The 27,990-nt window shown below is 53.5% G+C and overlaps 2 protein-coding genes across 11 annotated transcripts in view; one reads left to right on the forward strand and one right to left on the reverse strand.

Annotated features, from left to right (window-relative positions):
- ARHGAP17 (Rho GTPase activating protein 17) overlaps positions 1–16,230 on the forward strand; it is a 40,326-nt gene extending 24,096 nt beyond the window's left edge. Inside the window, exons 8-22 of one of the 10 annotated variants that reach the window (XM_063171557.1) lie at positions 549–617; positions 772–853; positions 2,931–3,058; positions 3,500–3,611; positions 4,260–4,341; positions 4,762–4,842; positions 5,476–5,589; positions 5,940–6,031; positions 6,157–6,313; positions 7,775–7,996; positions 9,508–9,686; positions 10,311–10,913; positions 12,059–12,082; positions 13,798–13,842; positions 15,171–16,230. In XM_063171557.1, coding sequence (XP_063027627.1) covers positions 549–617; positions 772–853; positions 2,931–3,058; positions 3,500–3,611; positions 4,260–4,341; positions 4,762–4,842; positions 5,476–5,589; positions 5,940–6,031; positions 6,157–6,313; positions 7,775–7,996; positions 9,508–9,686; positions 10,311–10,913; positions 12,059–12,081 — 1,944 coding nt within the window. In that variant the 3' untranslated portion in view covers position 12,082; positions 13,798–13,842; positions 15,171–16,230. Of the gene's footprint in view, positions 1–548; positions 618–771; positions 854–2,930; positions 3,059–3,499; positions 3,612–4,259; positions 4,342–4,761; positions 4,843–5,475; positions 5,590–5,939; positions 6,032–6,156; positions 6,314–7,774; positions 7,997–9,507; positions 9,687–10,310; positions 10,914–12,058; positions 12,083–13,797 lie in introns of all 10 variants that reach the window. The other 9 variants (XM_063171556.1, XM_063171553.1, XM_063171554.1 and 6 more) reach the window with 9 other exon arrangements.
- Positions 16,212–27,739, reverse strand: SLC5A11 (solute carrier family 5 member 11). Its single transcript, XM_063171572.1, has 15 exons — positions 27,580–27,739; positions 26,688–26,759; positions 25,648–25,752; positions 25,428–25,487; positions 24,974–25,078; positions 23,027–23,132; positions 22,117–22,197; positions 21,462–21,667; positions 20,605–20,740; positions 20,193–20,300; positions 19,802–19,952; positions 19,219–19,387; positions 18,931–19,146; positions 18,608–18,743; positions 16,212–17,338 (listed from the first exon to the last, which is right to left on the reverse strand). Exons 1-15 carry the CDS (start codon positions 27,709–27,711, stop codon positions 17,124–17,126), a joined length of 1,998 nt encoding a protein of 665 aa, XP_063027642.1. The 5' UTR covers positions 27,712–27,739; the 3' UTR covers positions 16,212–17,123.
- Between the last annotated feature and the right edge of the window lie 251 nt (positions 27,740–27,990).

Consider the following 27,990-nt stretch of genomic DNA (forward strand, 5'->3'; position numbering starts at 1 on the left):
GCTATTGGACATTTTCATGCCAGCTGATCTCTGGATTGCTGCTGAACTCCATCCAGGCTGTTTCTAAGCTGGGTGTTGGACATTATTTTCAGTTTCAGTCTGAGCCAGCTGTGTCCTGGCCATGAATGAATGCTCAGGGTGCCTGGGTGCTCCAGTAGGAGGCACCTGGAGGAAACTGAAGCTGGGTCACCCCAGGACCTGTGACACCCCTGAGCAGCTCACATTCATTTTCACTTCTCAGCAGCAAATGCTCCATTGAGTACTGAGAACTGAAACCATTTTTATTAGTACTTGTCTTGAGTGCTGTAAATACAGGACTGAGTGGCAATGTGTCCTTGACTGAAGGGGCAAACTGCTTTGCTGCATAAACCAGAGTTAAGATTCTGAAATCAATTTGAAGAAGTGATTGAAGCTTGAAGAGCACTTGGATCAGAGCAGGTGCATCACAGCTCCTCAGTTCAAACTTCCTGCAGGCAAAATAAACAGCGAATGAGTCTGTCAGATTTGAGATGAGTAAAGGTGCTGTCCTGTTGCCCGTGTCTCCCCAGGATCAGCTGGCTGCAGACATGTACAGCTTTGTGTCCAAGGAGGGGGAGTACGCCCGCTGCTTTGTCACGGTGAGTGCTGCCCCTGGGCTCTGCTCCTGCACAGCTGGCCACACACACTGGGCTCTCACAGGTGCCATTTGTGTGCTAAACCTTTAGTCTTGTCTTATGTGCTCATCAGAAGCTAATGCTCTTTTTGTTTTTAAAATGTGGCTTCTGTTCTCAGTTATTAGAAGCACAAGCAGATTACCATAGAAAAGCATTAGCAGTCATAGAAAAGGTCCTCCCCGAAATTCAAGCCCATCAAGGTAAAGTAACCTGTGCTCTGGCTGATGCTTCTCCTTGCCTGTGCCACCTATGCACAATATTCTCCTCCTCTGTCTCGATTCTCTTGCATGCACACTGATTTAATGAGGCCATTTTGAGCTGCTTAACAATTTTACATTCCCGAGCATAATTCCATCTTCCTGTTCTCCAGAGTTCTCCAGCCATGTTTAACACACTAATCAAATATTAATTAAGGATCTCCCTGGTACCCAGGAGGGTAAAGGAAGGATTTTTCTGTTTGCTTACCTGTTTTCCTTGTGCCCTTTTGCTGAGTCACAGCTGGCTCTCCAGGCCATTGGAAGTGTCACTGTGATTTGGTTCTTGAGTGATTACAGGTGATTATCAGGAAAACTCCATGGATTTTAAGGAGCTGGATTTTTTTCCCCTCGTTTTGGGCAATCCTATTTCCCAATGTGCACTGCATGCAGGGAAATTGAGAGTTTAAGTTCTTGTGCTGATTATCAGCTGTTAAAAAATGAATTGTACAGCTTCATTTCTTCCCCAAGAAGAACTGGGACTGCTGCCAAGCTTCCACTGCCAGGGGACTTTCTTTGGGATGAAGATGCACTGTGTGATTTGGAAACTACTCCCCAAAATGTTGGCTGTGCTGTCCCTGAATCTTTGGAGCAATAGGTGAACAGAGTCTGAGGGAAATACAGTCTGGGCTGAGGCAGGCTCAGGTACCTTCAGCTGATGCAGGTTGTTAAAGATGAGCCAATTCAAGACATAAATCAGTGGGAGCATTGTGGAAATGGTGTGGGATATCTGCACTCTGTGGGAGAGGAGGTGGTGCTGCTACAGCAGCAGGGCTCAGCAGGCTGTGCAGAAGGTTCTTTGTGGATATGGCTGCTTGAAATTTGTTATTTTGCATGGAGTCTGGGACAGGGCAGCTGAGCAGCAAAGGCTTCAGGTCTGGCCTCCCTAGAAGGAGCCATGGTGGCCAAGTGCTGAGTGCAGGGAATTTCTCACCTTGTGTTCCTGGTGTCAGAATCCCGTAAAGCTTTGGGTTCAAGGGACCCTAAACCCACCCAGTGCCACCCCTGCATGGCAGGGACACCTTCCACTGTCCCAGGTGCTCCCAGCCCTGCCCAGCCTGGCCTGGGCACTGCCAGGGATGGAGCTGGCACTCTGAACAAGTGCTGAGCTTTCCTAATGTTTGCTGTAATTTGCAGAGGTTGGGAAATGCCTTGTGCATCTCATGGTGTGTTAACAAATGAGAGGCACTAAAACAGGACAAGGGAGGTGATTGATGTGGTTTTGTAAAGAAAAGGGGTGAATTAAATCCTTTGCAGAAACACATTGCCTTCAGAGCACTCTTTGAAGTCCTCTGAAGTTTTTGTCCTTCTTGGCCTCTTTTCCACATAAAAGAAATAACACATCTGTACTAACAATAACCTTTTACATCTGCATTTTTTCAGTTAAAGTAGCAGAAATGGGTCAGAACATAAATTACAGGAAAGAACAAATTCACATTCAATTTGGAGAAATTTGTGCAAATTGGAGTTAAACTAGAGTTGAAGAATTAAATTGAAAATTTGAATGTTATGGTGCTGGGCTGTTACCATGGTAGTTCTGATGTGATACACTGGGGCTGTTAACATCCATAGTAATTTGCTGATTTAAGGGATCAAATTTAAGGAATAAAACAGCTCAGTTTTTATTCACTTTAAATACAGTTAAAACCAAAATCAGCCCAGGTCATGCAGTCTGGACAAAATTTTCCTCACAGATTCTTGCAGAGCCAAATCAGTGTTACTGGAACATGCAGCCTTGTGCTGGCACTTGCTGAGGTTTGTTATTTGTAATTCCAGTTACACACAGAGTTTGTATGTGATATTCCATCCAGAAAGATGCAGAAGTATTTTTTTCTTGACCACCAGCAGCTCATTTTCTCTTTGCTCATGATCCAAGGGACTTTACCAATCAAGGGCTGTAAAACTCCTGCTGTAGCCTGAACATTTCTGTGCTGTACTAGAGGCTTTCCTCTCTTCTTGCCCGGGCTGTGGTTCAAGGCTTTGGTAGATATCCTGCTCAGTGTTTTGCTACTCTCCAAATTAGACAAATGGACTGAAAAGCCAGCCTTTGGAACCCCCCTGGAAGAGCACCTGAAGCGCAGCGGGCGGGAGATCGCGGTGCCCATCGAAGCCTGTGTCATGATGCTGCTGGAGACTGGCATGAGAGAGGAGGTGGGTGATGCCAGGCCGGGTCACAGGGGCGAGAGAGGAGCTGGGTGATGCCAGGCCAGGTCACAGGGGCGAGAGAGGAGCTGGGTGATGCCAGGTCACAGCCCAGGAACAGGGGAAAGAGGCCCCAGTGAAGCTCATAAACTGGGGTCTGTTTGTTAATAGGTTCCTTAACTAATTTCTTCATTTAGGAGTTGGTAAATGTTTTGCAACAGGATAACCTCAGCACTGTGTGAAGTATTTTGGAAGTGGATGCACCTACAGTGAAATTAGGGTGGGCCAAGGGTGGGACAGAGCTGAACCATGGCCAGGTGGCAGTGACAGGGCACATGAGGGGCCAGCTGGGTCACAGTTGTCAGGGAGGGCACCAGAGCTGGAGTGTTCTGTTGTAAAACTGTGCCAATGTGTGCTTACCAATCATTCTGTTTTATTTCTCTGGTGCAGGGCTTGTTCAGAATTGCTGCTGGAGCCTCCAAGTTAAAAAAGCTGAAAGCTGCCCTGGACTGTTCCACGTCCCAGCTGGATGAGTTTTACTCAGATCCCCACGCTGTGGCAGGTATTGGGGTGTTCTGAATGCAATCCAGGTGTAAACTGACACAGCACGGGTTCCTGCTGCTCAGGGGGTATCTCCACACTTAAATTGGGAGAAGGGACAGTCAGTGGAAGGTTCCCTGCATTGGTATTGGGGTATTGGGGTGTTCTGAATGCAATCCAGGTGTAAACTGACACAGCATGGGTTCCTGCTGCTCAGGGAGTGTCTCCACACTTAAATTGGGAGAAGGGACAGTCAGTGGAAGGTTCCCTGCACAGTTTGACACAGATAAGTGTAGGGTACCCATACTGATCACAGCTGCTGTATTTGTGACTATAGTGTGTAAAATTCAGGTGATCACAATGGCCCAGCTGCCATGACAGTGTTAACCTGGTCAGGGTAGGTTAGAGCTGTGTGTAGACCTTCAGTACATCTTTATAAGAAGTCCTTTGTCCTGAAGGGATGACTGAGAGTTTTACAGCATGTTTCTGTCAAATTGCACCAATTCCTGACAGACCCTTTGTGCTGAGATCTGAGCAAGTGTCAGGTCTGGCCACTTTCCCTGGTACTTGGAATTCCCTGCACAGATAAAACTGCAAAGTGAGGGCAGAATTTTCCCTGGAGTGTGAAATCAGTGGCTGAGGAGCCAACCTGTCCCTGTCTGCTTTGCAGGTGCCTTGAAATCCTATCTGAGGGAGCTGCCAGAGCCTCTCATGACCTACAGCCTGTATGAGGAGTGGACACAAGCTGCCAAGTAAGCATGCTAGAAATAGCTGTGGAGGAAGTCATGCTGCATATCTCTGTTAAATTTGATTCTTCACAGATGAATTCAGAAGAAACAGCCAAGCTCACACAGTTATTTATTATTTCACTAACGGGTATTTTGTGTAACAAATTATTTTAAATAATAAATGGCTTAATAAAAATTGCACAAAATGTGGTGAAATACGTACCTTTTTTAGCTATTAGGGCTGCTTCAGGCTGCTGGCTGCACAGTATTGACGCTCAAGCAGTTTTGTTGCAGGTAGAGATAACTCAGGGATCTGACAAGCAGGTTGCTGAGTACAAACATTTCTTTGATATAAATGGAAGTTGATGCCATCATCTCTTTGTCACTGCGGGAACCAATTCCTGCCCTGCAAGTAAGATGCCATGGCATTTTTTGTCCTTTCAGTATTCAGGACCAGGATAAGAAGCTGCAGGAGCTGTGGAGGATTTGTAACAGATTACCTGAGCATTACCGAGTTAACTTCAGGTAGGTGAGAGCATCTCTTAGCTCAGCTGCTTGGCACCCCAAAGCCAATTAAACTAAACTCTGATCCAGGTGTGCTGTTCTGGCCAAATTCAGTGAGATTTATAAAATACCTCTTGTTTCATGCAGCAGTGGCCATGCACAGGTGGTGTCCTCAGATTGATTCCCTATTGGCCTTCAGGAAATAGTGATGCACAGAGCCTTTCTGCTTATGGCTCATGCTCTGCTCTTTGCTGTAGTCTTAGAAATCACCTGGATCTGTCTTAAACATCTCATTTTTCCTTTTGGTTTTGTGTTTTGGAAATGAACTGGAACAAAACCAGCTCTGGTGGTTCCTAGAAGCATGGAATTTCTATCACAGGACATGAAACTAGCTGAAATGAAGGGTTTTTCTCTGGAAGTGTAACATTTCTGTGGTTCTGTTTTGCTGAGATGGGAGCTGCTTTCTTTGCTACCCAGTTCAACTTTTATGAGTCAGGAGCAGAAGCTTTGGGCAGCTGCCAAGCGAGAGGGCTGCTCGTCTCATTTCCGTCTTGTTGGGAGCTCTCTGTACAAGCTCTTCAATTTTTATTTACGTGTTTTCGACAAGAAACGCTCCTGGTTCCTGCTCTTTAATGATTTCTTTCCTTTTTGAAGGTATTTAATCAAATTTTTGGCCAAGCTTGCCCAGAACAGTGACGTTAACAAAATGACACCGAGCAACATCGCCATAGTCCTGGGCCCCAACTTGCTGTGGGCAAAGAATGAAGGGTGAGTTCTTTTAAGAAAGCCACAAAGCAGAATGGGGTGAAGCTGGAGAATTGATAGATTTAAATCCTTTAGCAAGGAATTCAGCAATTCACAGCAGCAGACTATTTACCTAAAAAGTACTTCAAGTGTTCTTTCAGGCCATGCCTTGAGGTCCTTTGAGGCTGGAGGATTTTAGGGGTGCTTCAAAAGCTCTGAGTGGTCTGGAGTCCAGCACAGTTGCTCTTTCTCTGGTACTGAGGAGCTGATCCGTCATGCTTAGCCTAAGTTGTTATTTAGGTAGTCTGAATTGATTTTCATTTTCTCACTTGGATGGAGCTCTGAATAAAGCGTTGTTCACATCTCTCCTGCAGGTCCCTGGCTGAGATGGCAGCAGCCACCTCGGTGCACGTGGTGGCAGTTATTGAGCCCATCATCCAGCATGCAGACTGGTTCTTCCCCGGAGGTGAGTTCTGCCCCAGCCCAGCAGTGTCACACTCCCCTCCAGCTCGGCCTCAGTGGCTCGTGCAGTGGGGCACCCTTGGGATGTGCGCGTGGGTCTGAGCAGGCATTCTCTCTGTCCCTCTTCAGATGAAGATTTCAACGTGTCTGGGGCCTTTGTGGCAGTTCCTGCTGTAAATTCCAATCACTTGTCACACACTGGGAATGACTATGAATGTGGGACCCTGGAGAGGAAGAGGCCCCTGAGCATGACTGTGATGGAAGGGGATTTGCTGAAGAAGGAAAGGTAGGTGTAATTCTCACCTTGGGGATCCATTACAGCCCTCTTCCAGTGAGGCTTCAATCAGACACCTTCACTGGTGTCAGGAGAGGAATTTCATGGAAATGCTGTAGATAACAATAGTGATTTATTTCCTGTTGCTGCAGCCTGAGGATGGCTCAAAGGTAATGTACTGTTATTCCTTCCAGTTACACTCCATGCATGACAAATCCCAAGCAGATATTGCTGCTCCCAGTCTCCATTCTCCTGCACACACTGGGGGTGGTGTGAGATTCACTGAAACAGAAGTGTCTGCAGTAGCCTCTCTAGTCTCTAACTTCTGGTATCCCATGGCTTCTCTTTCAAAGCCCAAAAGCTGAGGTGGTGTTACCTGGTGCCTTCATGATAAGACTTCTGAGTTGATATGGTACAGTATTGCCACAGCAAGCGGTAGAATGCTAAAAACCCCCAGTAAAACGTGCTGTTTCCCATATAACATGTAGTGTAACGTTCATTCTTATCACTCATCATGAGTATTCAAGTGATGTGCTTGTTCCTAGCTGTTGATGCAAATGTTGTTACCTGTCAGCTGTGACCAGCCACATGCAAATTTGTCAGCACTCACAGAGGAAGAAGAAAGTCAGTTCAAGATTCAGTGTTTATCACAACAAGAATAAAACTATTTCTAGGATGAATGTGCTGTATGCATTCTAAAATCTGTTAGAGTTGGGGTCTGTTTCTCCACTGTTCTCCTTGAAACACAAATAGAACAATTTGGGTTGGAGAGGACTGTAAGGATCTCTCATTCCAGCCCCCAAATCACAGCCTGTATCCAGTAGCTTTTTTTTAAATCTCTGCTGCAACTTAGTGTGTGATAGAAACAAACTTCATGTGGCAGAATACATGTAGTGAGGAGCTACCAACCGTGGTATGTGAGGAAATGTCTGTATTTACGTGTGAGATCCCAGTGCTCTGACCTCATTGTCATCAGTGTTTGTCTCCAGATGTCACTGAGTCGTTTGTTCTTATCCCTCTGTGGGGATGAGCCAAATCCTGTTGCATGTCTTAACCTTGCTGGTGTTGTGCAGCCGCTGGGGGCTCTAACAAACATCCTGGTGTGGTGCAGCCAGTGGTGGCTCTGACATCATGGTGTGGTGCAGCCAGTGGTGGCTCTGACATCCTGGTGTGGTGCAGCCAGTGGTGGCTCTGACATCATGGTGTGGTGCAGCCAGTGGTGGCTCTGACATCCTGGTGTGGTGCAGCCAGTGGTGGCTCTGACATCATGGTGTGGTGCAGCCCATGCTGGCTCTAACACCATGGTGTGGTGCAGCCAGTGGTGACTCTAACAAACATCGTGGTGTTGTGCAGCCAGCTGTTCCTCGTCGCTGCTTTGCATGTGGGGTTTGTCTGGGGGTGGGACGCCCCGAGTCGCGCTGCAGCAGCCCCGGGGTGGCCGCCTGCCGTGTTCACTCTCTGTTCTCTCTGTAGCTTTGGTGTGAAGGTGCTGGAGCTGTCAGTGACCCCGCGGCGGTGCGGCACGGTGGGCAGAAAGCTCACCTCGCCCGCCTTCCAGCCGCCCCTGCCGCCCTGCGAGCCCTCGGGGGCTGAGCCCTGCCCGCCCGCGGGGGCTGAGCCCGGCCCCGGGGCTGGCCCCGCTCCCTCTGCTGCCCCAGCAGAGCAGCCCCCGGCCCCAGGCACTGAGGATGCCAGGTAAGAGGCACGGCTTCACTGGCAGCAGCTTGGCAGCGGCTCTGGCAGCGACCTGGTATCACCTGTGCCCCTGGGATGTGCCCTGCAGGTGTGGGCAGCGCTGCCCTGGTGCCACCTGTGCCCCTGGGATGTGCCCTGCAGGTGTGGGCAGCGCTGCCCTGGTGCCACCTGTGCCCCTGGGATGTGCCCTGCAGGTGCTCTCCTGCCACCAGTATGGCTCCACAATTGGGCTTCTGAAATAACACACAGAATTGGTTTTACACACCAAATTGGTCTTACACAATAGCATCCATGGTTCTGGGTGTTCTGCAGTTCATCTGCTAATATAACATAGGCAGCTCTGTCTGTTCTGGAGCTCATCTTCTAGCACACTGCAATTCTTGGGGGAAAAAATGATGATGAAAAAACGATGATGAAAAATACACTCTGTTTGTGCTGCCCACACTGACCCTCCCAGGTTATGTTCTGGAGATGTGCACAGAGGTGATACCAGTTTGCTGCTGAAAGAGCAAAACTTACAATGGCAATACCAGAAACCTGTTGGTCCTGTTTGTTGTTTCTTGTTTGTTGTTATCTGTTTATGTCTTGTTTTGTTTATTTGTGTGTAGCAGGTGTTAGTGATGAGCAGACTTACTTACAGGAGACCTGGGAGTCAGTTTATCATATTTCAGAATTAGTTCCTTTAGGACAAGTAGCTACACAGGCTCTTTGCAGTTTAATTTCTCTTGAAGCTCTGTGCTCATGAACTCCAGGGCTAATTGCAGCAGCCTGAGTTCCTCCTGTGAGGGGTGGAAGCAGCACTTTGCTGTCAGCTCCCCAGGGCTCTGAGAGCTGTGACAAACCACGTGTGAAGCCTCCAAATGTCAGCCTCAGGGTGCAGCCCCACCGTGGGGTTGGATGCAGCGCTGGTTCTTGTGCACAGAGGTCGTTCTCAGGTGACATATTTACAAAACCTGCTCGTTTGGAAATCCCCTGCACACCACTGTTTCCTCCACAGATGGTTTTTGTGGCAGAGGCAGCTGAAATGAAACCTCAGGGGTCATGTGTGAAAGTTGCACTTGAAATCTGCACAGGCTCTGTGCAAGTACTCACAGTTTGCTAAGAGCACCTGGAGAAACTGCACAGTGCCAGTGGAAGTGAATAAAGGCAGGCCTTTGGAGGGCTAAATCGCTGCAGGTGGCTCTAAATACAAAGCAGTGAGAGAAGCCTGCAGGTGCACAGCCACAGGAGGGGCCCTGCCCAGACCCACCCCAGCTGGCTCATCCTCCATCATCCCCATCAGCCAGCACTGCCTCAGCATCCACCACTGAGCCACCAAGTGCCACATCCACATGTTTTTAACCCTTCAGGGGCTGTGACTCCACCCCTTCCCTGGGCACCTTGGCAATTCTTTCCATGAGAATTGTTTCCTCTGTCTGATCCACAGCACGGTTTGTGAGGGAGCAGCTGCAGCTGAGCCACACAAGGCATCGAGGTTACACCATCTCTGACGTGGGCTCTTTCCTTTGCAGCACCTCCAAAGGCAAGGAGAGCACGAGTGCAGCCACTCCTCCCCCGGTGAGGAACGGGCAGGCAGCCCCGGCCCCAGCCCCGGGCCCGGCCCCGGGCCAGGCAGCGCCCAGCAGCTCCCAGCTCGGTGTCAGCCAGCCCCAGAACGCTGCTGGGCCCAGTCCCCACGCCCTCAGGAGAGGTGGGTGCTCATTGCTTTCCAGGCAATGTGTTCCAGGCCTTGAGGTGCTGCAGGAATGCTGCTGAAATCACTTTATCAGCATCTCTGCCCTTGCACAGGCAGCACTTTATTCTGTTGGCCTGTCCCCAGGGCCTGGCTGTAAAGCAGCTGTGACTTTTGGACTCTCTGAATGGTGACAGTGTCACCAGTGCTGTTTAACAAACTCTCAAAAGCTATTGATCAGTAAATGCTTGTACTTGATAATGCAACACTTCATTTTGATAACACAGCTGGGGTTTTTTGTGCTGCTGATTGTTCTCTTTGAGAGCTTGGTTTGGAATCGAAGAATGCTTTGGGTTGGAAGGGACCTTAAAACTCCTCTTGTTCTGTCCTCTGCCGTGGGCAGGACACCTTCCACCGTGCCAGGCTGCTCCAAGCCCTGTCCAGCCTGGCCTTGGGCAGTGCCAGGGATCCAGGGGCAGCCACAGCTGCTCTGGGCACCCTGCACCTGCCTCAGCACCATCCCAGGGAGCAATTGCTGCCCAATATCCCATCTAACCCCAGCTCCTGGCAGTGGGAAGCCATTCCCCATGTCCCGTCACTGCCCGGTCCCTGATGCTGACACGTCCCCTCTTCTCTCCACAGCTATGAAGAAGCCAGCACCAGCCCCCCCCAAGCCAGCCAACCCGCCCCCGGGGCAGCCAGGCAGCCAAAGCTCTTCCCCAGCTGCTCAGCCTCCTTCTGTCTCTCCCAAACCCCCGGGCAGGAGCTCCTCTCCTCCTGCCCAGCACGCAGCCCCAGGAGCAGCCCAGAGCCCCTCTCCCTGCCAGGTTTCTGCCCCTCGCAGGTACTCCAGCAGCCTGTCCCCTCTGCAGGCCCCCAGCCACCCACCCCCGCAGCCCCCAGCCACGGCCACTCCTCCCCTGCAGCCCAAGGGCAGCAGCAGCAGCAGCAGCCAAGCATCTCCCGGTGAGCAGGGCCTGGATGTGCCCCCCTGCTCCCCGGCCGTGCCCCCGCCGCAGACCCCCACCCCTCCCGACACGCCCCCGCTGGGCAAGCACGCGGGCAGCGCCCCCGCCGTGCCCCCCGAGCCCTGCCCGGCGCCGTGCCCGCCCCAGGGCGGCACCCTGCCCCGGCCCCGGCCCGTGCCCAAGCCCCGCAACAGACCCAGCGTGCCGCCCCCGCCGCAGCCGCCCGCCGATGGCAGCGCTGCCAACCCCCCCCCGACGGCCTCCAGGATCGTCACAGGTGAGTGCATCGCCATCCTCCCGGCTGGCTGCTGGGTGTGGGCATGGCAGGGAACGGGGGGCTGATGGAGCGGGGGGAGTGGGCAGCGCTAATCTCGGTTAAAGTACTCGCGGCTCATTCCCAGTCAGTGATGCAGTGGGGGGGGTCTGGGCAAGCACAAATCTCAGTTAAAATACTCGCGGCTCATTCCCAGTCAGTGATGCAGTGGGGGGGGTCTGGGCAAGCACAAATCTCAGTTAAAATCAGAACTCATTCCCAGTTAGTGCCCCCTCCAAAGCGCTGATGGAGCTGGGGGGAGCTGGGCAGCACAAATCTCAGCTAAAATACTCCTAGCTCGTTTCCAGTTAGCGCCCACCCAGCTGCTCTGCACACGAGGGTGTCCTTCCTCAGGCAGAAGTGTTTGGGGGCAAATGGAGATGAACTTTTGTTGGTTTTTTTATTCCTGTTTGGAAGCTTAACACTGTGACAGCAGCTCCAGCTCAGCATCTTGGCAGTCAGTTCTGCTTGGACATCTGTTGCCAAAAAAGCAAATATTTAGAGGAGGGAGAAGATGTAGCCAAGGATGGTGGATTTCAGCACATACTGAGATAAGGAAAGGGCATGAGTGGTCACTGACACGTGTTCTAGTAGGCAAAACATGCAGAGGATGTTTTACCTTATGAGAACAGAGCCTTCTGATGTGCATTTAAGTTGGGCATCCAGAAGCTGAAGAATCAGTTGTATTAAACTGTATTTCTTAGGTCAGTATTTATAGAGCCTGACATTTTAAGTGCAGTCTTTGTTTTAAGACAACCGTGAAATAAAGAGAAACTTTTGTCTTCTCACAGAAGCTTCATGAAGCTTGTAGTTACCAGTTTGGTTGGGATTATGTTACTTTAATAAAGTTTATTTTTTTAAAATGTAGTTGCTGAGGCCATTCAAAACCAGCAGATTCTGGAATGTTTTCCTGCTGAGTCACTGCTTATTCTGGGAAATTCTGAAGGGAGAGATACTGGATGTGGGAGACTAATGCTTTTAAATCTACTCATAATTAATAATGGTTGGAACTTTCCCATGACACTGCAGCTTCTCTAGAATTAGCCTGATGTGTTGGAATGCAGATATCAATTCTGTTGCCTAACAGCTGTACCCCAATGCCTTCACAGGTGGGGATGGTTACTGCGAATAAGGTTTGTACTCACTCACAGAGCCTGCAGCTCAACTGCTCCTGTTTGTAGCTTGAGTTCAGACGTGTGCTTGGAACTGTGCTCTGTGCCCTGTGTCCTCACCCTGTGTAGGAACTGTGCTCTGCCAGCTCTGTACCTCGTCCCTCCATAGCATTCTGCCTGCAGGAGGGTTTAGGGCTCTGCTGCTCAGCTCTGAGAGGGCTGTGGACATTCAGTTATTCCTTAGGTCCCTGGAAAGAATTCACTCTTCACACCAGGCCCCCAGAGTTATCCCCAGCTCAGGTGTGGTGGGTGACCCATTTCCAGCAGGTTTGTTCTCCCTGCAGACAAATTTGACCTTTCCTACAACTTGGTGGTTTGTGGTTACCTTTTAATGTAGCTCTCACTTCAGCTTTGCAGTTATTTTTAACCACTTGGGGTTTCTGGGCAAAATCCAGGCTGCTGTGACTAAACCCATGGCAGAACAGCAGCTGCACCATGGCAGGTTGGCTGCCAGCCTCCCTGGGGGCTCTGCCTGAGGTGCAGCAGGACAGGACACTGAAATCAGTGTTACACTGAGAAGCCAGGCTGGAAATCACTCAGGTTTGGGGTTTCTGGTAATTGGAGGAAGAGGTGGCCTGCAGGCTGCCCCTGGATCCCAAGGCCAGGTTGGGTGGTGGTTGGAGGAACCTGGCATGGTGGGAGATGTCTCTGCCCATTATGGGGTTCCATGAAGAGACCTGCACTAAATGAGCTGCTTAACCAACTAAAAAGTAGCTTTGATTCTTAAAACAACTGACTTCTGATTGTCCCTTTGTCAGTATATTTAAAATATGGGGATAATTTATTCCCAAGCTGAAGTCAGAAGTGGGGCTGGGCTCTGAATGCTGCCAGCACTTCACAAAGAAGTTAACAGCAGCAGCTGTGCTAATGAGTCAAACTTCAAGGAAAGACTTAATCTAAATTTCCAAGTGTTTCACACTTTGACCATATTTATTTTCATTTTAGGGGGTTTTCCTGGTTCTGAGGAAATTGCTTCAGTGACAGCAGACAGGGAGGGTTTGTTTTACCCCAGTAATGGGAGAAATCCTTATCTTGTAATTAACTTCCAGCTGGGGCTGCTTCATTAGAATTGGGCCCGGGAAGCACCTGCCAGAGGGGGCTGCAAAGCAGAGCAGATCAGCCCAGGTGTGTGCTGTAAACACAGCCCGGGAGCTGCCAGGCAGGAAGACTGGGAAGGGAAAGCTGCTGAGGGGGGATTCTCTCCAGAACTGGTGCAGGGACCTAGAAGATCCATGCTGTTCAGCTAAAATGCCCCTGGGGAGCATTGAAGTGACTCTCAGGCTCACCTCCACCAGTACACCCCATGCTAAAGCATCCACCTTCTCCAGATCAATGTGTTTTAAAGGATTAATAATCTGAATTAACACCACCACCCGTCACATAAGAGTGTCTGCTCTAATATTCACACCTGCACATACAAGCACTTACAGACTCACTAATTCACAATGTGCAGCTGCTGGTTTTAATTTGAACCTTAACAAGTGGAATGAGGGAACAAAATTAAGGTGGCTGCAAAGCTCCTAATGATCCCTGAACAGGAATCCTGAGCTGTCCTCAGGACACTGTTAACTCCTTTGTCCATGTGCTGGGCTTTAGTAGTGCCTCAAATTCTATTTATGGTGTTCGAGCAAGAAGCCCTAGAATATTCTAATCAAAGGTTTTATTAAATAATCCAGATGTTTGACCAGCATTCAGTAGGAACTGTATTGGCAAGTGCAATGGTAAGGAAAAGGCCCCTGATTGGCCGCCACTGTTGCTAATTGCTAATTGCTAATGATGTGTGTGCTAACTACTAACCCCCAGTGCCCTGCTGTGTGTGTCCCTGGCATGGCCAGACAGGGCTGCCCCTGCTGCATTAACCCACTAAGCCCTGGAGAGCAGAATGTGAAGCTCCTGGTGTCTCTGGCCACTGTCCCCTGTGCTGTGTCTGTGCACACACCCAGAGCTGCTGTGTCCGTGCAGAGGCTCCTGCCGTGCCCATGTCACTCCCTGTCCTGTGCCACCGGTGCTCCTCCCGTGCCACAGCCTCCAGAGTGCTGCCCCAGGCTGCTGGCAGTGTCCCTGCCCAAGCAGAGGGTGGGGTGGGATGGGATTTAGGGCCCCTTCCAGCCCAGACCCTCCTGGGGTTCCGTGGCTGCAGCTCCTGCTCGGTGCCAGAGCAGGGTGGGACTGCAGCTGCTCTGTGCAGGATCCCAAATCCCTGCAGCCTGGGGGGCTCACGAGCAGGGCAGGCTGCACTCAGGGGCTGCTTCCCCTTCTCCAGGTCGTTCATTTAGCTCAGAAACCTTCAGCTTGAGCTGTTCTGCAGTAACTGCTGGGTTAACTTCAGGGTTTCATGTAGAGTTATGAGTCCCAGTCTCTCTAGGATGCCTGTCTGCACCTCCTGTGCTTGAAAATAAGGCATTTATTTGGATTTTTTGTTGATCTAAGTGATCTAAATTACTTCCCATGTGGAGCAGCTGCTGGACTGCAGTAAGGGATGTCATGGCATGTTATAAATCAGCTTTCCAAAATCCTGACAAGATTTTCAGTTACCCTTTTTTGAGCTGCTGGGGATTTTTCTGGTCTGGTAATTCAAGCTGCCAGGGCAGTCAGTCACCAGAGATGCAGCGTTTTGTGGTCCTTTTTTTGACATCTTGAATAAAATCCTCCTTTCTTCAGAAGAGGCAAAGACCATGGCTCCCTGTTCACACAGGAGACACTGCACTTGGTGTAAATAACTTCTGCCTCCTTCTGACACCATCCTTGTTCCTGTTGCTTTCCAGAGTCACAGGTGGTGTTCCCTGGTGGGTTATTTAGGTGCCAGATTATTTTGCTGGGTGTTTTGACATGAAAGTCCAGAGTAGCTCTCCAGGGGCATTGGGGAGTCTGATCCTAAATCAGCTCGGTCTCCTCCCTCCTACAGGAAGAAGGGGGTTTGCGTTCCTGTGCCCAGGGTGTGTGGGAGGAGCAGTCTGAGCTGTTCAGCTGGGCCCAGCCCTGTGTGCCCAAGGGGCCAGCTCTGTCCCCAGAGCCCTCATTGATCTTTGCTTTCCCTTCTCTGCCCAAGGAGATGCCCAGGAAGCCCCGACCCAGTGAGCTGGCCCAGGCTAAACTTGCTGTTCCCTTTTTGTGCAGACTCTAATTGCAGTATTCCAGAGCCACTCGCAAACCCTCCTCCCGAGCCTCCTGCAGAGCTGGGCAGAGAGCTGCACACCCACCTGCTGCTGGACATTGACAATGACACGGAGAGCACGGCGCTGTGACCGCGCCGCGGCGCCGCCTTCCAGCTCCTGGGAACCCCAGACCTACCAGGGAAAGGCTTCTTCTGGCAGCGGGCACAGCTGGGCACAGCTGGCACGGGGCCTCTGGCACTCGGCTCCCGGCTGGCCCTGCTTGGAGGAGACCTCTCAGCAAATGGAGCCCAGCCTTTGGCCGGGTTTCGCCCTCAGAAGAAGTTTAATGATCTGGGTCTGGACAACGGTTTTCAAACTCTTGGATGGAAGGAATGAATTCCTGCAGGAGCTCGCCTAGGAAGCGTGGTCAGTGCTGATACAGGTGGTATGAGCAGAAATTCCAAAAGAATAAGAAGCAGAACGTTAGTTATTTAAAGTGCATGTCTGTATTAGGGAAATAATCCTTCTCACGGCACCGTTAGAGGTTCTTTGTAGTTCTTAGCCCGTCCCAGGAGCTGCCTCCAAGGGACATCTCTCTCCCAAGGGACATCCCTCTCTCCCAAGGGACGTTCCCTCCCGGATTTGCTGCAGACTCCCCTCAAGCCATGAACCAAACCCTGCCCCAGTGCTGGTGGTGACTGCTGGTTCTCAGTCACCTGTGGAACTGTGGATGCATCCAGTGCCTTGAAGGACTGTCGTGCTGTAGGAGGAACTTCTGTCTCTTTAATCATTTCATTGCTACGTAGGAGCAGTACTTACCCTGATTTCATAGTTATTTGTATTAACCTGCTTTGTTCATGTGCAACTGGCAACTGTTTCACGAGGAAACCGTGGAAATGGGGTTTGTGCTTTTGTTGAAAACGGTTGAATTTTGAAAGAACTTTGAAACAGCTGTTTGGATTCAGAAGTTGAGTGAACATTTATAAAATTAAAGATTGTTTTTTGTCAACTTAAGGCATCTTTATTCTAGTTTTGTTGCTTCCACTGGGTCCTGAAGGTCACAGTGATCCCCTGGGCTGTGTAGCTCGGAGTCACTGGCTGCTCAGCTTGGTTTTGCCTTAAGGACCTCAGTGGGAGCACTGTGAGACCCTCCTTTGTTACCACACCAGCCCTGTAACAAATCTTTAACTCTAAATTCAGTTTGGAGAGGCACAGACTCCAGTCCTGTGACTGATTTTGATGTTTATCCCCCAGAGTGTCAGTGCCTCCCTCCCCCAGGGTTTCCAGCAGCGTTTCACAGGTTTAGGTCCTTCAGGTGCCCCCGGCAGCAGCTGTGGTGCGGTTTCCATGCTGGTGCTGCCATTGGGGTGTCAGTGGTGGTGCCTCAGCCAGAGCTCCCAGACAGGTCCATGAGCACTCACTGCACACAGGGAAGGAGCTGAACGGGCACAGCTGAGCCAGAGGCACAGCAGAGCACAGAGAACAGCCCTGGGCTCTGCTCCGGGCACTCGAGGTGTCACTGCTGTCCCCCAAGGCCAGAGGAGCTGAACCAGAGGGGGACCCAAGGGGTCGTAGCTGGTTATCAAGGCATAAACAGGAAGAGATTCCAGGCTTCCTGAATTCCAGGCAGTGCTCTAAGGCCAAAGAGCAAAATTAAATATTTAAAATAACCAAACCAACCTTCCTCAGCTGGTTGGTGCCAGGTGGGGTCTGGCAGTGCCAGTGCCAAGCGCTCTGCCCAGGCACAGCCAGGCCCCCATTAGAAATAAAGAAAATATTATGTCTTTAAAACGTCTTAAATAAAGAAATAAAATTTAGAAAGCATTAAGAATTACATTAACCCTCCGCTAATCATTAATATTTACACCAGTTAGGATTAGATGGTGTGTGTGCCTGGCATCCCCTGGCTATGCAAAGTAGGCCCAGAGGAAGATGCCAGCACACACACAGAGCAGCAGGTTGATGTTCAGGATGTGCTTCACCAGGGGCTCCTCCTCCAGGGACACCACGGGCAGGGGCTCAGCCCTGGGCAGGGGCTCAGCCCCCTCCTGCCTGCGCTCCATGCCGCAGAGCCACAGCACCGTGCTCAGCAGCTTGGAGCTGCCCTTGGCCTCGGCTGCACCTGCAACGGGAGATGGGGATGAGCCAGCAGTGCCTGGTGCTGCTGTGCAGGGTGTGGTGCACAAACACACCCCTGGTTTCACTGGGCACTGCACTGGCACCCCTGCAGCACCAGGTCTGTGCTCCCCGCAGCTCTGAGCTCAGGTTCTGCTCTTCCAGCAGCCATGGTAATGATAACCCAAAGCTAAAACCCGAGCTGTAGGTGCCTGGTGCCCCCAGGTGAGTGCTGCTCTGGTCCATCCCTGCCACACCTGGAGCCTGCACTGCCCATGCCTTGGGACACCTCATTCATTAATGCTGGAAGGTAACGCTCCTGTCCAACAGTGTGAGGCTGCCCAGCAGCAGGGGAGCTGCACCATAACTCATTAACTCACTGTAGCCTGGCACAGATCAAAGGGACAGCAGCAAAGCTGACACACAAACAGGGCTGAGCCTGGCACAAACAGGGCATGGGAATCCTGGCAAAAACAGGGCATGGGAATCCAGGCTGCAATCAATGCACGGGCAGCTCTGCACATGGCTGTGCCCAATCGTGACAGGCACAAGCTTTAAAACAGGCACATCCTCCCTCACTGGTTTGCCAAGACCTCAGCCCAGGGCTCAGGGCTCTCCCTGCTGCTAGAGCTGATCACAGAACACCACTGGAAAACAGAGAGGGAATTTCATCAACGTTACTGTGTCTTCCTCCATCCTCCCCTTTTCCAGCCAGTTCTGGCAGCAGGTGCCAGAGCACCAGCCTGGGATAGTGCCCATGGCTCTGTATCCCACCCAGCTCCTTGGTAATGCCATTGAGAGCTGGAAATGAAACTGAACTCCTGCCTAGGTACAGTGTCAGGTAAAGCCTTTTGGCCCCGGGCAAGAGGAGATAGAGGTCAGAGCTCACTGTGCCCTGCAGCTCCTCCTGAGGGGCAGCTCCCAGCTCTGCTCTGGGGCAGGGGCAGCACTGGGGCTGGGCTGGGGATGTTTAGGTTGGATTTCAGGGAAAGGTTCTTCCCCCAGAGGGTGCTGGCACTGCCCAGGCTCCCCAGGGAACGGGCATGGCCCCACCGAGCTCTGGGAGGGTTTGGACACCACTCCAGGGATGCCCAGGGTTTGGATCTGTGCAGGGACAGGGGTGCACTGGGTGATCCTGGGGGTCCCTCCGGCTCAGCAGATTCTCTGTTCTTTAATTCTGTGATTCTTTCAGCACACCCTGCAGCTCCAGAGGAAAGAGCTTTAATGTTCCCTGTCCTGCAGGCTGTTAGGGATGCCTGGGGCTGTGCTTACTGACCTTTGCTGGGGTCGGGGCCGCTCTCAGGAGTGGGGCTCAGCTCCAGCTGCTCCTTGGTGGGGCCGGGCCCGGCTGCTGCTGCTGCCTCCTGCACGGCCGGGGCATCCCCACGGGTGAACCAGGTCAGCCGGCTGATCTGTGGCACCAAGGGGGCATCAAGGGGGCATCAGGGGGGCTGCTCAGCGCTGCTGGCATCAAGGGGGCTGAGGGAGCACAGAGGGGCCCATAACCCAGGAAGGCATTGGGGGCTGAGGGAACACAAAGGTGGCCCATAACCCAGGAAGGAATTTCGGGCTGCGGGAACACACAGGACACACACCCACCTGTTCGGGGGCCGGGGGCTCGGTGGCCAGGCTGACCAGGAGCACGGTGAGGCTGGTGGTGGCCCCCAGCACCATGGAGAAGTAGAGGTAGTGCATGTGCCTGACCACGCCGGGCCGGGTGTCGGGCTGCCCGCACTGCGGCTCGGGGTAGATGAAATCCAGCACCAGGCGCACCCCACCCAGCAGCAGCCCCAGCAGCAGCCCCCAGAACGCGCCCTGGGGAGGCAAGGAGGGGATTCAGCGTTGGAGCGGTGCCCAGCAGGGCTGCGGGGCCGGCACAGCCCCTACCTTCTCGTTGGCTCTCCTCCAGAAGCAGCCCAGGATGAAGACCACGGCCACGGGCGGCTGCAGGTAGGAGCTGATGGACTGGATGTAGATGAAGAGCTGCCCCCCCTGGCCAGCCTGCACCAGGGGGATCCACAGGATGGACACCACGGTCAGCAGCAGCACAAACACCCTGCGGGACACACAGGGCCTGCCCGTGAGATCCGGCCCTGCCGCCACGACATTGTCTGAAAAACCCTCTGGGCCCGCGATTGTCTCCTGGGAAGCTGAGAGGCCTCCAACAATTATCTGAATGCTTGGGAATGTGGGCTGGAGATCGTTTACCAACAGGTGCATCTTTGATTGGTTCCATGTGAATTGTTTTAATTAATGACCAATCACCATCTGCTGTGTTGGACTCTGAACAGTCAGTCACAGTCTTCCATTATCATTCTTAAGCCTTCTGATGTGTCCTTTCTCTTTCTTTAGTTTAGTTTTAGAATAGCATTCTTTAATAAAATATAATATATATAATAAAATAATAAATCATAGCCCATCCAGCTGCGCCTGGCACCAGGCTCTGCCCGGCCCTCCCAGCTGTGCCCACCTGCCCACGACCATCAGCTCCCACTCGGAGCAGCGGGGCCGGAGGTGCTTCCAGAGGTCCATGGTGAAGATGGTGCTGGAGCTGTTGAAGATGGAGGTCAGGGAGGACATGAGGGCTGCAATCATCACGGACATCATCAGGCCCCTGAGCCCTGGAACGAGGAGAGGCAGAGCCACCCTGAGGAACCCTCGGAGGCTCCAGTGCAGGGCAGCCTTGGGGTCCTCTGTGGGTAGAACAGACTTTTAAATCTGGTTTAGCTCCAGTTTAAAATGGCAATGGTAGGTCCATCCCACACAAACCCCTCTAAATGACAGCCCCAGGCTCTTTGCCTCTCTGAGCTCCTCTCCCAGGTGCCAACCCCACCATGGCAGAACCATCCCCAGGCTCTTACCCACAGGCAGCAGCTCCAGCACCAGCTTGGGATAAGCAATGTCAGAACAGCCAGAGGGGTTGCCGCAGATTTTTTGGCAAATTTCTGGGTCTGCGCAAGCCACCAGGTCTGGAAGAAGCAGCGGGCAGTGAGAGGCAGCAGTGCACAGTGTCTCTGAGCTGGCTCCTCTCTGAACGCTGTAAAATGTTCTTTCAAAGGGAAATACTGAGAGCGACCCTGGGCTGGCTCAGCTCAGCGAGGGCTGGGGCTGCTCTGGCACCATCCAGCTCCTGACTGGACATTTAGGAAGGACATTTCCTCACGCTGGTGCAGTGGAACCCCTCATCTGACTGAGAAAGGCTTCCTCAGCCCTGTGCAGCTGGCACAGCCTCGGGCAGGGGCAGATCGCTGAGATCCCTCCCTCGGCACTTACCTGGGAACAGAACCCGGCTGATCATGCCTGGCATTACCATCATAAAGAGGGGCAAAATCTTCAAGTAGGAGGTCATCAAGGAGCCTCCTTTGGCGTGGGAGAGGTTTTTGGCAGCGAGGGACCTCTGAACAATGACCTAGGAACGAAGGAATGGCTGTGGTTGGCCGCCAGCAGCAGGGGCTGCCTGGGATGGATCGCCCTGGCTTTGATCTCCAGTGAACTCTGCAGGGCTCAGAGGGTGATCACAGGGCTTGGCCGTGCTCTGCAGCCCTTGCTCTGGATGCTGGCTCCTTCCAGAGACACCGGCACTGCTCTGTGCCCTTCCGGCCGAGCTGCAGGGCCTGACCTCACCTACCCATGCCCAGGGGTTTCCATTTTCCTGCTCTGGGCCCTTCCCTGGCCCTATGGAGCAGGGCAGGGCTGGAGCGGGCAGAGTTAAATGAGAGAGCAGGAAAGCACAGCTGGAGCAGCAGGAGGGGTTTTGGGGCTCTGATGGAGGGATGGGAGCCAGACCCGGCAAAGGTGAGAGGAGAAACTCACAGGTGGCTCACAAGGAACAAAGGATCAAGTTAAAAAGCAAACAAACAAACCAAAGACTTCTTTATAGACAAGGATTAACGCACAAACACGTTCTTACCCCTTTTTCCATGGAGATTATTACTAATATTTAGTTGTGCATATCAAGATTTCCTTCTTTAGGACTTAACCATCTGATTTTGCTGATGGTAAAATACGATTTTACTGATGAAAATCAGTATCAGGTGAGATCAGAAAATCATAAAATCACTCCAGGTGAGGTGGCATCCCCCAGGTTTGCAATGGGACCCACCCAGGCCCGGGAGGAGGCAGGGACCCACCTGGTCTGTGCACCAGTACCACAGGGAGGGGATGGTCATTCCCACCAGGACCCCCGGCCAGGGCAGGTCCGAGCTGACGGGGTCTCTGAAGATGTGGAAAGCGTCTGCCCTGGGCAGCCCACAGCTGCTGTTCTCCTGTCGGATGCTGGGGATGGCACCAAAGTACTTTGCCTGCAAACCTTCCAGGCCGCCGACTTCAATGAAACCTGGAACGGGCCACGAGAAGCTGTCAGTGCATCCCCGCGGGTCGGGACTCTGATTGCAGCCTCTGGGTCACTGCGGGGGATGCTCCAGGAGCATTCCTTGGAAACCAGCAGCTCTTGATTCTCCTCTGCGCTGGGGAAGGGCAGACGCTCACAGGGGCTGCCCCTGCTCTGCAATCACAGGATTCTGCCATGGTTTGGGCTGGGAAGGACCCTAAATCCCATCTCATCCCACCCCTGCCATGGCAGGGACACCTCCCACTGCCGCAGGTGCCCCCAGCCCCAGTGCCCAGCCTGGCCTTGGGCACTGCCAGGGATGCAGGGGCAGCCCCAGCTGCTCTGGGCACCTGTGCCAGGGCTCCCACCCTCCCAGAGAAGGATTGCTCCCCAGTATTGAACTCGGTGAGGTTTCTGTCACAGTGCAAGTGACAAAGGCCCAGGGAAGCACTCACTGAAGACCATGAGGGACACGGCCCCGATGAGCATGATGAGGGTCTGCAGGGCATCCGTGTAGATGACAGCTGCCAGGCCACCTGCGGGGCACAGGGACACGCTGGGTGAGCTGGGCTTGTCCTGCCCCAGCACCTCACACCCTGCACAGGCTCCTGAGCACAAACTGAGCCCCAGACTGAACCTGGCTGGGGGTTCTGTCCACGCTGGGGCAGCTTTGGCCAGGGGCCCTTTGGAATTCCTCAGCATCTGACTCATCGTGAGTCACCATTGTGTCACTAGAAGCCAAAAGCAGGAGTAATTCTACGGGAAATCCATGGAAAATTCTAAAACAAAGCCCAGGCTGGAAAAAAGGGGATTGTGATTTTACATCACTGGGGGTGAGCAGTGGGAAAGGAATAACCTTTATTTGTCTGTGTGGCTGTTTTCCATTTGGCCACTCCTAAGCCCTGAAAGGGCATCCAAGCCCGGAGTCTTTGTGCATTACACGGCTCATTGTGCTGCAAATCCCTCTCACCTCCGGGGAAACAGGGGAAATGTACCCTGGCAATGCCCTGCACAGCTTCTCCTTGGGGCACAGCACACCTGCACCCACCCGGGGCAGCCTCTGAGGAGCCTTCACTTCCCACCCCAACGTCCACACTCATGGCAAAACCAGGCTGGACATGGTGCATGGCATGAGCCATGGAGTCCTGGAATGGCCGGGTGGGAAGGGACCCTAAATCCCATCCAGTGCCACCCCTGCCATGGCAGGGACACCTTCCCTGCCCCAGGGACACCTTCCATTGCACCAGGCTGCTCCCAGCCCTGTCCAGCCTGGCCTGGGACACTTGAACGCCTCAGATGGATGGGCAGGATGGGACAGGGTCAGTGCAGGGTCCAGGGCAGGTGAGGAGTGTCCCCAGCACCCACCAGACACGGTGTACACAGCAGTGATGGCCAGCAGCCCGGCCACGGCGATGTACAGGTCCCAGTGCAGGGCCTGCTGGATGAACAGGGCCCCGGCGTACATGTCCACCTGCAGGGACAGCAGAGTGACAGTGGCACACTGTGGGGACAGCACCCCCAGCCCCTCCCAGTGCACATTCACCCCCCTTTCCTGGCACCAGCCTGGTTTGTTCATGGCCCCGGCCCCAGCTCCCACTCCCACAGCAGCCTCAGGACCCCACAGCAGTGTCACAGACATCTTTTATGGAAAATCCTTTCCTTAGGATTTCTCCTCCTGAGAAGCTGGAAGCCTCAGGAACAAAATGCAAACAATGGTTATCTGCTGCTGTGGAATGCAACAGGTGCATCTGGGATTGGTCTCATGTGGTTGTTTCTAATTAATGGCCAATCACAGTCAGATGGCTGGGACAGAGAGTCTGAGCCACAAACCTTTGTTATCATTCTTTCTTCCTTTTTTCTATTCTTAGCCAGCCTTCTGATGAAATCCTTTCTTCTATTCTTTTAGTATAGTTTTAATATATATCATAAAATAATCAATCAGCCTTCTGAAACATGCAGTCAGATCCTCGTCTCTCCCCTCACCCTCAGACCCCTGTGAGCACGGTCACACAGCAGCCCCAGGACCCCCAGGACCCCTCCTCAGCCGTTTGCCACTCCTGCTGCTCCCAGCAGTGACAGCCAGGGCATGGCAGGGGTGCCACGAGAGGGGACGTGCCCAGCCCTGGCACAGAGTGGGATGAGCTTCTCTCCATCCCCAGTTCAGGATGGGGGAGCTGGGCAGGGCCTGGGCAATGTGCCCTGCAGACCCCCCTCCCCAGCCCCCCAGAACTGTCCCTGCTGCTGCCATGGGGACAGGGGCATCAGCAGCACGATGTCCCCAGGGTGGGCCAGCCCTGCCCAACCTGCTCTGCAGCACCTGCAAACGGGACAGGAGAGCTCCAGGACAGGCCCAGGGAGGGCAGGCAGGGGTAAAACACCCTGAGCACAGGAGCTGCACTCAGACATGCCAGCAGGTGGAAATGGAGTCATTCAATTTGATCCAGAGGAGAAGCTGGGCACCTTCCCCATCTGAACCCAGCACTCACATCCATTCCACACAACCCTGCAGTGCTTTGGGTGGAAGGGACCTTAAATCCCATCCCATTCCCACCCTGCCACGGCAGGGACACCTCCCAGGCTGCTCCCAGCCTGGCCTGGGGCACTGCCAGGGGTCCAGGGGCACCACAGCTGCTCTGCATCCTGCCCAATTCCCCACCCAGCCCTGCCCTCCGGCCCTGGGCAGCCATTCCCTGTGCCCTGCACTCCCAGGCTCTGCCAGAGGTTTTGGGAGGCTCAGGGGCAGGGTCAGACACCGTGTTCCCCCCCAGGACAGGAAATACCCCAGCAGGGATCTGTGTGCTCCACGGATCCGTGCCCTGGCTGGCAGTTAATGAACAGCCACCAGGCTGTTGTGCAAGGCTTCATTCAGTTATTTATTCAAACAGGTGCAATAAAGGAATGAGGACTTCTCCTCCAAGCCTGTCCCAGCTCCTCCATCCTGCCATAACAGCACCTGTGTCTGCACAGGCAATAAATGAGCAAAGGGGAGAAGCTGGGGGAGCTGCCAGGGGTGCAAAATCTAACAGCCACCACATCCACCCTCACAGCCCCACCTGTCCACGGACTATTGCTCAGGGCACTGACACGAGCTGTCCCTCCTGCTGTCACAGGCATTCAGGTGCTGGTTGAGCCAAAAAGAGAAGCCACTCCTTAAAATACAGTCTGTCTTCCTTGGGTGTTTTGATCACAAACCCTTCTCTGCTCAGCCAGGCACAGCCACTCCTTGCCTTTCTCAGCCTCACTGCTCAGCACACATTTCCAAAGTGAATTCAACCCAATCCATTTCCCTTTTTCCTTTTCTTTCCTACTTACAGATATTTTGGTGAAGATGTAGATGAACAGGTAGAGGATGGCCAGGAATATCTGAATCCTTTTGCCTCCAAAGCGCCTCTGCAGATACTCCGGCATGGTGGTGACCTGCAGAGGGAGTGAGGGAATGGGGGACAGTCCCTGGGCACCCCCAGAGCTGCCAGGGGCTCCCTAGGGGGCTCTGGGGGTGTTTGCAATGGGGCAGGAGCAGGAGGGCCCTGGGGGCTGCCCTGGGCTGGGGTTTGGCTCTGCTGGGATGCTGCACAACAACCGTGAGTGTCCATCCCCATGGTCAGTGCATGGAGGGGTCTTTGCTCATTGCCAGGGGCTGGGGGCAGCCTGAGCCCCCTGCCAGCAGCTCTGCCACCCCAGCTGGGCCGGGGGAGCAGTGCCGGGAGCAGTGGAGGGAGCCCATCCATCCATCCATCCATCCATCCATCCATCCATCCCCACGTACCCCCGAGGCGATGTAGATGGGCAGGAAGAGCCAGGCCAGCACCAGCACACAGAACATGCCCTGCCAGGGAGGGAAGGGAAGGGTCAGAGGGGTTCCAGGCTGGCTGGGGCAGTGTCCCACAGCTGGGGACTGCCAGCCCTGCAGCAGGAGCAGGCTGAGCCTGCAGGGAGGGCAGGGCAGGGCGGGTGGAATGCCCTGTCCAGCCCCCGTGCCCACTCACGTTCCACTCGTAGGCTGTGGCTGCAATGCCCGAGGCAGCTCCCGAGCCCGCCAGGCCGATGAAGTGCCCGCTGCCCACGTTGCTGGCAAACAGGGATGCACCCACCTGGGCAAAGGGAGAAACCGGCTGTGGCCCTGGCACGGGGGGCACAGGGAGCTGTCCCTGCTCCTGGCCGCACAGGACGGGGAATCCTCGGCAGCCTCTGCCACCTTCCTCTTCTCCCTACAGCCTCAGTGGCCTGGGCACCTCTCTGCAGCCTCGCTCACCATTCACTGCCCACTCCTGCTTGGGACCATCCTGCTTGCAAAGCATCCAGTTCTTGTGGGTGAGCAGAAAAGGTGAGGGGAACAGGTACAAATGCCAGGTTCTGGCATCAGCACTGCTGAGGGAGCAGCCCAGCCCAGATGAGACAGCCCAGGCTCAGCACAGAGCTGTGTCCATGCTGGGGACCCCAGGGAATCGTGGAAATCTCCAGAAGCAGCCAGGCTTTGTGGGACATTGGGCTTGGCCTCGCCCTGCAGTCTCAAATCCAGGGGGAAAAGCCAACTTGAAGCTGGGAAAGCACAGGAGTAACTTTTGGCTGTTTATTGCTGTTTGGAGGCATGGGCAGTGCCCCAGCAGCAGTGGGGGGCAGTGCCCCACTGTCGCAGACATCTTTCTATGAAAATCCTTTTCTTGGGATTGTTCCTGCTGAGAAGCTGGAAGCCTCAGGAACAAAATGCAAACAATGATTATCTGCTGCTGTGGAATGCAACAGGTACATCTGGGATTGGTCTCGTGTGGTTGTTTGTAATTAATGGCCAATCACAGTCAGCTGGCTCTCTCTCTGCCCGAGCCACAAACCTTTCTTATTCATTAATTTCTATTCTTAGCCAGCCTTCTGATGAGAACTTTTCTATTCTTTTAGTATAGTTTTAATGTAATATATATATCATAAAATAATAAATCAGCCTTCTGAAATACAGAGTCAGCATTCTCATCTCTCCCTCATCTGACAACCCCTGTGAGCACGGCCACACCCAGGGGCACAGGGTACTCACAGGCCACCAGACCATCTGTCCCCCGGCGAGGAAATAGCCCTTGACGGTGCTGCGCTGCGTCTTCCACATGGACTGCGGGCACACAGGGGGCACGGGCTCAGGGCACTCCCAGCACGGCCCCCGAGTGCCCCCAGCTGCACAGAAAGCTTTCCTGAGGGACGCTTGCAATGCGTCAATGTGCAACGCCCAGCATTCCTCCCGAGTGCCCTGAGCCCCAGGCAGTTCTCCACCACCTCACACCCTGATGGAATGTTCTGGGTAACCAAACTCCGTCCCACCAGGTCAGAAAGGAAGAAAAGCAGTTTGGGGCAAGAGCTGCAGAGTTCCGGGTGTCAGGAGCGCTCAGGAGGAACGCTGGGCAGTGCACGTGTGGCTCACGGGCTCCCCTTCCCCATGCAATGATCCATGAGATCCATGGAGATGATCCATGCCGTGCTCTGAGCTGGGCACCACATCCAAAGGGGAACAGCTATTCCCCTCTCTGCCTCCTGACAGCCAGGCTGCCACAAAAGCCACGCCAAAGGATGCCCTTCTGCCCTAATTATATATAGACAATGCTAATCATCTAAGGAATCTGCTGTCAGGACCCGTGTGGACAAGCACAGGTGATTTATAGGGCAGCAGTTCCTTCCTGGATGAACAAAACATCATTGTTAGCAGTGGTTTGTGCTCAGACAGCCTCTTCCTCACCAGGGCTCTCAAACCTTGGCTAGCACAGGCCTGGGCACTCCCCAGGGACAGCGAGGGCTCGTCCCAGGCTGGGGAGAGGACAAGGACCTGCAAACTGCCCCCTGCAGCTGTTGAGTGCAGTGGGAAGCAGCCCAGCCCCAGCCAGAGCAGCCCCAGCTTCAGCACACAGCACACCCAGGGAGTTCTGGAGGTGTCTGCTCACCCAGAGCCCCACGGCCAGCACGAAGAGGAAATAGAGCACGAGCACAGCGATGTCCACGGGCTCCAGGGTCTGCTGGGGGAACACGTCCCACGAGGGGGTCACCGAGGCCGGGGGCACGCTGCTGGGCTCCATGGCTGCTGGGCACGGCCCGGCCCGCTGCACACGCCTGTGGAGGGACGGGAGGGTGGCCAGGGAGAGCCCCGGGCAGGCGGGGCTGCTTTGAGGAGCTCTGGGTGCTGAGGTGCTGCTGCCGCTGCCAGAGCTCTGGGGCAGGCTGCTGTCCCTGCATCTGCCCCAGCCAGGAGTCCCTTGCTGTGATGGGGAGATGCTGCCAGCTGCTCTGCTGGATCTCCTGTTGGTTTGCTGAGAAATGGGGGCATTAGAGAAAAGGTGAGAGCAGCTGGAGCAGGC

This window comes from Melospiza melodia, chromosome 18 (assembly GCF_035770615.1).
Source record: "Melospiza melodia melodia isolate bMelMel2 chromosome 18, bMelMel2.pri, whole genome shotgun sequence".
Lineage (NCBI taxonomy): Eukaryota > Metazoa > Chordata > Aves > Passeriformes > Passerellidae > Melospiza > Melospiza melodia.